The following is a 10,441-nucleotide window of genomic DNA, read 5'->3' on the forward strand; positions in this document are numbered from 1 at the left end:
ACTCCTAGCGTCTTATTCAGCCACAAGTATTTTCATTTGTCTTTGTTCACTGCAAGGAGTGAACACAACCTTTGTTTACAGCCTTTGTCTGTAGGTACAAACACAGTGTTCAGAGGGTGCTTGATGTTTTGTCAGTTCAGCTAAGTGGCCATATTAGGTTCCCCTCCATGGTCTAAGACCTTTTCAGTTATGGTTTATCGTATCAGGCAAGCCCAAATCCAATTAGGAAGCAGTGGGTCACCCTGTAACAGGCGCACCCCTATTGCACCAGTAGACACATCTTGTACGGTAGGTTGGTATTACAGCTCACATCTCACATCTGTGTTAAGTCATGAACACTTTTACCCCACAGCGCCCTGCACAGCACTGTGTGGCATGGTGAGAGCCAGCCAGCAGGGAAGAACCTTCCAATCTGTTCCCCCTTAGTTTCTCTACAACGTCCATCCAGGGTGTGTACTGTTTACAGCAGTGGGTAACCAAGAGAAATGACTGGAGCGTATATTCTGTGTGGGTGGGTACTTCTGAGGTCTTAAAAACTTTTCTAAAGATAGATTATATGGCTTATACTGCATTTGTTCCTGCTCATCAGGTCCCCCGTGTCGCTAGAGAAAAGGAGGTCAGAAGGCGCCTGGGTGGTCAGAAACCAGTTCCCGTGAAGGCTGTGCAGATACCAATGTCCCAAGGAAGGACTGAACCTCTCTGAGCCAATGCTTTTCCTTTTCAGAATTCCGAAGGAAACAGAGGGGGCTTTGGACCAGACTGCCAACTCCTTCTCCCTTTGGTTCTTACGTTTAAATTCAGTATGTAGGTGCCCCATGTTCAAGTATGGACATGGTAACCTTACAGTCAGAGGGAGCAGAAGACAAATAGAGTCACCTAATTCTGGAAATTTGAATCAGTTCTCCATCATTAGTTTCTGTCATTGGTCTTCTCGTTGTTAGGTTTTCCATCTGTAAAGGTAAACGCTGAGGTTGTTTCCGAGTCTGTCTTACAACTCTATTTCCTAGCGGCATTGCTCGAGGGAAGGCTTGGGGTTGGGGAGCAGTAGAAACAGGAGGGGCCATTAATTTTGAGCGATGCAGTCCAGGGCTGTATGTGAGAAGCAAGACTCAGACAGGTGAGGGGGCCAGAGCAGGGCGAAGGCCTCCCGAACTTTGAAGAGCTTGTTCTGTCCTGATCTTCTCAGTTGAGAGACTTCAGCTGTGGCCCAGTCACTGGCCTTGAGGTCTCATCAGAAGAGCAGGTACATCTCTGTGGGCGGCCAATTCTGCCTTCTCAAGACATTAAATTATAACCAACTAGGTAGGCTGACGGGGAAGAGGGAGATCACCCCAAGTGAAGCAAATGTCACAGCTCGTAAGTCAGAAGCTGTCTCTGGGCTTCTCCCACACAGGGCAGGCAGCTCTTCTCCAGATGAATATTATTGTCTATTTTTCTGTTGGAATCCCATCCTTTGTGTTGTCTTGTGGAGCTTTGGGTGCTACCAAGTGGACAGAACACAGTGTTTGACTAGAAAGCGAGCAGAGAGCTCAGTGAATAGAAAACAGGCAGAGAGCCCAGTGTCTGACTAGAAAGCGGGCAGAGAGCTCAGTGAATAGAAAGTGAACAAGCAGTTCAGGTCAGGTACACAAGGCTGGCCTCCCTGAAGCAGATAGAGTGGTCCTTGCTTGTATGACTATCTTATTGAGAGCAATCCAACTTTCTTTTTTTCTTTTTTTTTTCTGCAGCTTTAGAAAGAGGTGAAAGTACCTGTATTTTTAATAATTTCTTGACATGGTAAAAGAATTTTACATTACAATCTAAGGTTGGTAGGGTGAGGAGGGGCAGTGGAACAGTCAAACAAAAAGGGAAGCTGAGAAACACATGGTGGAAGGGATCTGAGGGGTGGGGAGGAGCACTGCCCAACTGAAGTGCAATTGGTTTGTTACTGAGCACTATCCATGGGAAGAGAGCATCCTGACTCCGTTTCTATAGAATACTGGGAGTGAAGTGATGCATCCCAGGTGGAATATGATTGGGAGTTGGAAGACAGAGAGGAGTAAAGGCCAAACAGACATCGAGAGTCACTAGCAAGTTAACTGCAGATACCAACTCTCACTTAAAAAGCTGGGGGCTGATGGGGTTAACACAAAAGCTGTAACAAGTGAGATCTGGAAGATTCGAAAGAGGCAGCTCTTCTATGGGTCTGACCTTCGCAGCGTATTTATACACACACACATACACACACACACGGCACACACACACACACGAACACACACACACACACACACACACATACACACGGGCACATGTGTATGTGCACAGATACATATACACATGAATTACTGCTTTCCCTGGAAGCACAGTACTATAAATATGAGAAATATTTCCCGAAGGGAAAGCACAGCGAGGAGCAGCAGCCTCTGGACCTCACAGCTGCCCACACCCTAGCCAATGCACAAGCTGGCCTGGGACACGGCAAGTGAGGGCCAGAGGGGTCAGCTCTGCATAACACCAAAGAACCTGAGTCACAGAGGTAAGGCCTTCATGAGCCCTCTGCTCCTCGGCTCTCAGTTCTCCTTCACCTTCCCTGGGCACCAGCGGCTACATTATCAGAACAGAGGGTGGGTCTGGGACTTGCCTGGGTGGATGACTAAGACAACTGTCACCTGCTGAGGTGTTACGTGTGTGACAGGGACTGAGGGGGTAGTGGTGCAGGAAGGAAGGCTACGTTCTATAATGGAGCAGGAAGCATGTATACATGTCCCTATGTGTGTGTACAAGTGTACACAGTATCTGTGAAAACCCCAGTTATAAAAGCATCCAGAGGAGCTCTAGGGATGCAGCTGAAGGACTGAGGTATCTCTCGTCACGGTCAGGTTCAAGGAGGGGTAGACACAGGTGGAGAGCCCCAGGGCATCGCCAGGGCAGCTGCAGTAGGGGGGACCCAAAGTCCCACAGAAGCAAGAGACACTGGCCTTGTGACAGGAAGATGTCCCTTCCACCTCCACTCCCCCAGTTCCTAAAAAACACCTAACACTTCCCCTACAGTTCCTCCAGCTTTTAACACAAAACTTAAAACAAGGGGAGGAGGAAGGGAAGGGAAGAAAAAACAAAAATCCCACAATTATTCTTGTGCCAATATCTCGCACAAACCTGGAGTTCTCCAGAAATTAGGACAGGCTGGGTGTGGGGTTTGGGGAAGGAGATAGAAGAGTTCCTGAGGCCTGAAAAAAGAGGTAAACACATCACAGAATTAGATGAGAGTTTCATTAGACTCTAACTAAAAACAGAGAGGTGTGGTTACTATTTCCAGCCAGTTTCCCCATCACGATAGTCATGTAACAAACCAAGGCAATGTCGGTCTTGAGCCAGACTCACAGAGTCCCCTGGCCCTGGCCCTGGCCCTGGCCTCAGTACAGTGTCTCTGCATTGCTGCTCCGGGGCCGTTTGATTTTCTCAATATTCTTCAGGATCATGTCATGTAGAGTGACATACTGATTCCTTAGTTCTGAAATGATGAGACGGAGGCTGATGTATTCTTTCTCACCAATCTCTGTGGCAGTGTGGCGATAGTCCACCACATGGGGATATTAAGCTATTTTAGAAACCAATTTGGCTCTTATAATATAGTATCTAGAAATCTGGTCCAGATAAAATGCAGCTTCACTGTCGACAGTTCTTAGTTCTGCAACTGCTTTCTCCTGAATAGACACCCCAAAGTTGTTTCCATCTCCTATTCTGGGAATCAAGAGCTGTACCCACATTTTGACCGTGTTACATTTCTCGATCAGCAGCCGAATCTCAGGTTTTACTTTCTCAATAATGTCCACCAGCTGCTGGTTGCTTTTCAACATCCCGTTGGGCATCACAAACACCTTGGTTCCTTGGAAGGCCTCTTCACATTCATCCAACCTGCGCTTCTTGTAAGTGGGACCACCCAGTCCATCGTGGCTGTTGGTGAGGAGAATGGGGTCAGGGACTGGGAGATTCATGTCTGAGTGGATCTGAGTTAGGTCATGGATATTTAGGATTGGTTCCTTCAAAAAACTATCAAGTTCTAGTAACTTCTTTGGGAAAAAATTTGCCACCAAGTCTTCTGCCTCACTTGTGATCCGCTCCCTGAAAGAATCAACCTTGAGCTTCACTTCCTGATCCACCTTCAGCAACGAGGCCATGGCGGGCAGAACCATGTCGGCTCTGCTGGGTGCTGGAGGTGCTGTGAACTCCGGGGAGGGCGCCGGAGGGGCCTGAGGAATCTCCACTGCCCTCGGGACCCAGCCGCCCTCGCTGGCTTGCTCACCGCTTGCTTGTTCCCTCCCTCTGTGCCGGCCGGCCACCTGCCCATCTGCCGCCTGGTGCCTGCTAGCTCTCTCACTCGCCCTCCCCTCCAACTTTCCATACCTTTATCGGAAACAGAATATAACGGCAGTTGCCAGGATCAATACTGTAATAGTTGCCAGGATACAGCGAAGTTTGCAAGTCTTACAGGGTACACAGAATTAATGTCTAAGACCAATTTTCCTGTCAAGCCTTCATGCTTCCTTGACTACCAAGGGAATGTACAGGGAAACACTCACTGCCTGAGGGAGTCATCGGTTTCTCAGGAAGTGGAAAGCCATGGACTACCTGTAAAACCCAGGACACATGCCTCTGAAGGCAGCTAGGTCAAGCCAACTCCATGGTTCCCTACATTAGATATTTTTACTTTGGGTGTGTATGTGCATTTTTAATGAATGTCCAATAATTCGAAATCAAGCATAGACAGCTGTGAATTCTGCTTGTGTGAAATGCGTGTTCCACAGGGCTAACATCTCTGCACTGCCCTTCCTCATGGCCTTTCTACTTTCCTCACATCACCTCATTAAGAAGGGCCAATAGCAAAGGACTTAAAGATTCCAGGCAAAAAATAAGTTATTTACAAATTTTTCCTCTATCCCAAATCTACCAGGTCTATGCCTAGAGCATGCAGTACCAAGGGATGCATGTGGACTGAGTTCTCAATGATCTGTCAGTGCTGCATGTTATAGCACATGCCTGTCATTTCAGCATTCTGGAGACTGAAGCAGGAGGATCGATTACGAATCTGAGACCAGCTTGGGCTTTTAGCTGGTTCCAGGCCATCCTGTTTTAAATAGTGAGACCCTGTCCTTAAGACAAGTGAGGGGCTGAGGTGTGACTCGGGGGTTAAGAGCACTGACTGATTGTTTGGAGGGCCAGAGCTCAACTCCCAACCTCCATGTCAGACTGCTTCCTCTGACGCTCCCTTCTGGCCTCCGAGGGTAGTTCCACTCATGTGCAAACAATTATGTGCACCCCCCCCCCACACACACAGAATTAAAAACACTAAAAACAAATACTTGTAAAAATGAGTCATAAAAGATTCACAGAAATGGGAAATGGATTTGGTAGACTTAAGTTGTAAAGTGTGTCAAAGAAAGAATGTGTCTGGACTTGGCTTTGGGGTCGTTGAGAGGCAGAAAGGGAAGGACCAAAGAGGGAGAGATGAGGCCTGAAGAGATGGCTCAGCATTGAAGGGCACTTGTTGCTCTTTCAGAGGACCCAACCTTGGTTCCTAGCACTCATATCAAATGGCTCATAACCGAATGTGACTTCCACACAAAGGGGTCTTGTCAGACCTCTTCTGGCCCCTGTGGGTACCCATACACATATGCCATATACAGACACACACCATACATGCAAAATAGAATCTGAAAAAAAAGAGAGAGATGGAGGATTGTGGTGTATTTAAACAAGAGATGGTCACCACAATTGATTAGGGAGGATTTGTTTAGCAAAGTAACAAGAGAAACCTCCAAGCCTTGACTGGGAAGAGAGCAAGTGGAAGCTTGGTTTGTGGGCTTCATTGGTCAGGCTTCCTCTGGCCCTGGAGCCCAGGAGAGACGCCAAGAGTCCCGAGAGAGTGCCATTCAAGCAGTGTTCTCCAGGATTGGGGGCGGGCACAGGTTGGTGTTTACAAATGAACTAAGGTGAGGATGCAGAAGGCACATGGGTAAGAGGAACTTTTAAAGGGGGGAAGAAGGAAAATAAAGACCATTCTAGACGAGAGAAAGAGTTATTGACATGACTGACCATCCTTTGGGGACGCTAACTATGAAATGTCCGGCCCTCACGCTGCTCGAGTGTTTCCTCCCAGACTAGCCCGACTGCTGAGAAACGTGTCTGTGCAGGCCCGTGTGCGAAGCTGTGTCCTCTGGCAGTGGTGGGAAAGTGTTTCAGGATCAGGGAGTGGTCAGCCTCAAACTGGTGTTTGTCATGCCACACCTAATGAGAGAGTGAAAAGATCAGATGCAATAAAATGCAGAGAAAGGTGTGAAGTCAGCTTTCAGAAGACAAAACAAAAAGACCTCTGGGTTTGAGGAAATGGTGAGGCATTCACAGAAGAGGAAGCAGGGCTTTTCCTGGTCCCTGGTTCCAACTGCATGTGCTCGCTCTCTCTGTCTGTCCATTCTCCTACACACAGAGTCCTTGCCTCCTTCCCTCCTCATCAAACCACACACATTTCTCTACCTGCTTCTTGCCCTTCCTTCCCTCACTTAGACCCAATAGCAGAAACTGCAAGAGACACAGTTTCACTTCCAGCCTGGCAAGAAGCTGGAATCTCTCTCTGCAAGATCAGTTGCCAAAGGAACTGGTAAAGACAGAGATTTCATGGCTAAGAATGGGTGGGGAAGGAAACGGGAGCTGGAGGAAGGTGCTTTGTGCTTTGTTTATGTGGCTATCATGTGCCAGGTCCTGCGTGGGCAGAAAGAGACAGTAACAGTACTGTGTTACTGTTACTCTGTTACAGGGTGAGAAGACGTGAACCTTCATGAAGATTGTACCCCTCCAGTAAAAGCAGACAAAAGGAAAACTCTTGGTTCCAGCACCGTAGATTTAGCTCCTGCTTTGTTTTCTTCAGATGGGTAAATCAGTATTAAATGAAATGGAGGAGCTTTTGGTGTGGGTGTTCAGGCTTCTTAGCTGATTGCATCTTACTATATATTTCATTGATATCTGGAGCAGCCTTATACCTAAGGGGCCAGTGCTGAGAGCCACTGCCTTAATGAGAAGGCTCATCCCTCTGTTCTCCCTGTTATCTTTTCTGCAGACAAGACTACAGCGCAGGTGAGATGGTCGTCTTTCTGCTGTTGCTTGGCCTCGGGTCGGTTCTTGCAACGCCCTCAGGAGGCATGATGGGGGGATCCCAGCAAACCTTTCTCAGGAAGAGCTGCAACCTGTTGCCAAACAGACGGCTCATCAACCAACGAACTCAGCCCTGTCAGATAAAAACATCAGCCTCAGCGTACCCAAGAATGTGATGTCTGCCACACCCCCAACATCCAGAAGGTCTTATTTTGTCATCCTCAAGGGACACACTTTGAGTAAAGATCAAAACTGTCTAAATGGGCTGAGAGTCTTGAGAAAAGCTTTAGACATGAATGAGTTATGCCTGTTGGGCAATAGCTTCACACATGGCTCCACCGATATGGTACACCAGCTGGAAATGTGGACAAGCTCCCAGCCTAAGCTGTTGTGAGAGCCTAGGACTGGAACATAGCATGTGCAAGATCACTGCAGGCCAGCAGTGCCCCAGGTGCCAGGAGTACGGTGCCACCTCATTAAAGAGAATCTTGACAGTGCTGACCAGCCATTCTCTGATGAGTTGGTTAGTTAGTGGCTCTAAATTGTAAACCACAGGGCTTTGAGGAAAAAGAAGGACAAGTTCACAGTCATTGTTGCTCCCACTTTCTGCTACACGTCTGTCCCTTAGGGGAGAAAAAAGCCCAATACAGCGCAAACCAATTAAAAACCGTAACTGATCCTAGAACCCAGATTCAAATTCTCGCTCTTGCTCTCACCCTCTCTCCCACAAACTGGATTCCTTCCTTGTCTGGCTCTAACACTGCTCAAAGGTAAGGAGAGAAACTCCAAGCCAGACAGTGAATGAGGGTGAGACAGAGGCTCTGCGCTGCCCTTTAAAGAAGTGTGAGCACGTGTGTGAGCCTGAGTGCAGCTGCCTCCCAGCACGTGGGTTGCCGGTGCTCTAGACCGGCTCAGCGCCACAGCTCCGTCCTTGTACAGTCTGCTCCAGGATCTCCTTCTCAGTACAATCTGCATTCCAGCTCCGGGATTTCCTTCTCAGTACAGTCTGCATTCCAGCTCCAGAATCTCCTTCTCAGTACAGTCTGCATTCCAGCTCCGGGATTTCCTTCTCAGTACAGTCTGCATTCCAGCTCCAGAATCTCCTTCTCAGTACAGTCTGCATTCCAGCTCCAGGATCTCCTTCTCAGTACAGTCTGCATTCCAGCTCCGGGATTTCCTTCTCAGTACAGTCTGCATTCCAGCTCCAGGATCTCCTTCTCAGTACAGTCTGCATTCCAGCTCCAGGATCTCCTTCTCAGTACAGTCTGCATTCCAGCTCCAGGATCTCCTTCTCAGTACAGTCTACATTCCAGCTCCAGGATTTCCTTCTCAGTACAGTCTGCATTCCAGCTCCAGGATCTACTTCTCAGGGCTGTTGCAGAGGATGGACCAAAGCTCTTCTCGCAACTGAGCAAAGCCTTGCTGCTCTGGAGTTGTGCCTGAAGAGTGGCAAACTATGGGAAATGCGAAGGGTAACGATGGGATGAAGATGTGGACACCAAGTTTCAAGCAGGGTTGTCTTTAATCTTGATGCTTTCTCTGCCAATTTTGAGTCCTCGGAGTTAACGGTGTATGAAGCACAGAATTACCATTACTCATTGTTGTGCAAATGCGTGCTCCTGCTTGTGCCCTTATTTCTTTCCTTCGTCCTGAGCCCACTCTTTTTTTAATGTTTAATTTTAAATAAATGCATGCAAATGGATGCCATGTTGTTATAATGTTTTTCTTGCCGTACACAGTTTATTATATCTTGATATTCCCAATGTTTGTACATTGATAGAGAATTCTCAGTCTATTGAAACTACAAGATGCTGTCAACCAGCATAGGCATTAGAACAACATTTGACATTTGGGGGCTTTTTAGCTGGATTCTCTTTGTCACACTGCCCACATTCACTGCTAGTTTGGGCAGCTGATATACAACCAGAGCTCAGTTGTATTCGGAGGTAAGAGGAGAATGATTTAACAAAATGCCTGGGTCCTCAACAGTAGCTGAGGATACAGGCTGGACGATGTGCCCAGTGACTCCATTCTAGACTCGCTCCCATGTGGCAGGTCTGATACTACACACATTCACCAAATAGAAGAGTGGGTTCTCCACCAGTACAGCAGCCCACATTGTCTCCTCTTGGTCCAGAGTTTATTCCTATAGTAGCAATTTCTTTTCTACACCATTTATTTATAGTGGAGGGGCCAGTTAGCCCCAGGAATAACTCATTTTTGTTCTGTTTTATTTTGTTTTACAAAGTGCAAGAAGAAGCCAACCCTTCTCGGCACATATGGCTTCTCAAAAGCAAAGACCCAGGGTGGCAGCTCTTTTTAAGACTGAGAACATCTTCCAGGGAGGTGTAACCCAGAATACACCATCCACATCTCTGAAGGAAGCAGGAACTCTGGCTACTGGCTGGTCGCTGTGATGGCCCAGAATCTATCTCCTCATCCTCCTCCTGATGTGTGGAAGAAATGGAAGTGCCATAAAGGAGCAACATGTCTGACACCTCTTCAATGTACAGGTGTTACACAGCTCCTTGTGGGGCACTGAGCAGGGGATTTGAGGTTTCAGATATCAGGTTTTCATCCCATCCCATTGCTGCTCACCGACCCCGCAAGGGCTCCTTTGGTTTGGTTTTGTGACTTGGTGTGTAAGTTGATGAGGCTGGTTTCCAGGGCCCCTTTCATCTTCCCCAATCTTCCTTCCATGTCTGTCTGCCTCTGTTCTCATTACCATTGCTTCCCTCCTACAGGAGGGCTTGTCTCCCAGTCCCTCCTTTTCCTCTTACTTTCCTTAACCCTTACGCACAGGAGCCACACCTGATACGAGGCAGTCCAGATATCCCCGGCACTTGGAATGGAAGCGACGGGAAAGTAAAAATGCCTTTGGAGTTGAAAGGCCAAGTGAGAGGCAGATCGGTTTACGAAACCACCACAAGAGGCACCCAGATAGTAGAGAAGGGTTCAATGTCCTTGTCTGTGCAGTGTGGGTATTGGATGAGAGCTGGCCCTGGGCATTCATGAAGATCACTGTGGAGGAGTTTCAGGCCACCCAAGCCGACCCTCCTCACTGTCAGGGCATCCAATCTCACCGCCTCTCTCAGGCTCTCTGAGCAAAAGTAGTGTGGGCTGGATCTGAGTCCAGGTCTCATCACAGCATGCTGAGCACCTTGACCCTATTTCTCCTCGATAGCTAGATCCCAAACTTGACTGTGTCTTTACTTAAATATTTTATATAACAACAGTACCAATGACCCAGGAAGGAGCTGAGCTCAGAGGAAAGCACGTCCCTAACAGCTGTGCTATGCACCTGTTCTGCCAGCCT

General features: G+C 47.9%; 1 protein-coding gene and 1 pseudogene across 1 annotated transcript; one reads left to right on the top strand and one right to left on the bottom strand.

Annotated features, from left to right (window-relative positions):
* Positions 1 to 3,232: 3,232 nt before the first annotated feature.
* Positions 3,233 to 4,181, bottom strand: LOC125401330 (proteasome activator complex subunit 3 pseudogene; annotated as a pseudogene).
* A 2,915-nt stretch (positions 4,182 to 7,096) lies between these two features.
* Rnase11 (ribonuclease A family member 11 (inactive)) lies at positions 7,097 to 8,770 on the top strand. The gene is given in 3 exon segments (XM_048435568.3): positions 7,097 to 7,197; positions 7,200 to 7,470; positions 7,472 to 8,770. Coding segments are annotated over 3 exon segments (558 nt in total). The 5' UTR covers positions 7,097 to 7,112; the 3' UTR covers positions 7,674 to 8,770.
* The last annotated feature ends 1,671 nt before the right edge of the window (positions 8,771 to 10,441 follow it).

Source organism: Myodes glareolus, chromosome 12 (assembly GCF_982192425.1).
Source record: "Myodes glareolus chromosome 12, mMyoGla1.1, whole genome shotgun sequence".
Lineage (NCBI taxonomy): Eukaryota > Metazoa > Chordata > Mammalia > Rodentia > Cricetidae > Myodes > Myodes glareolus.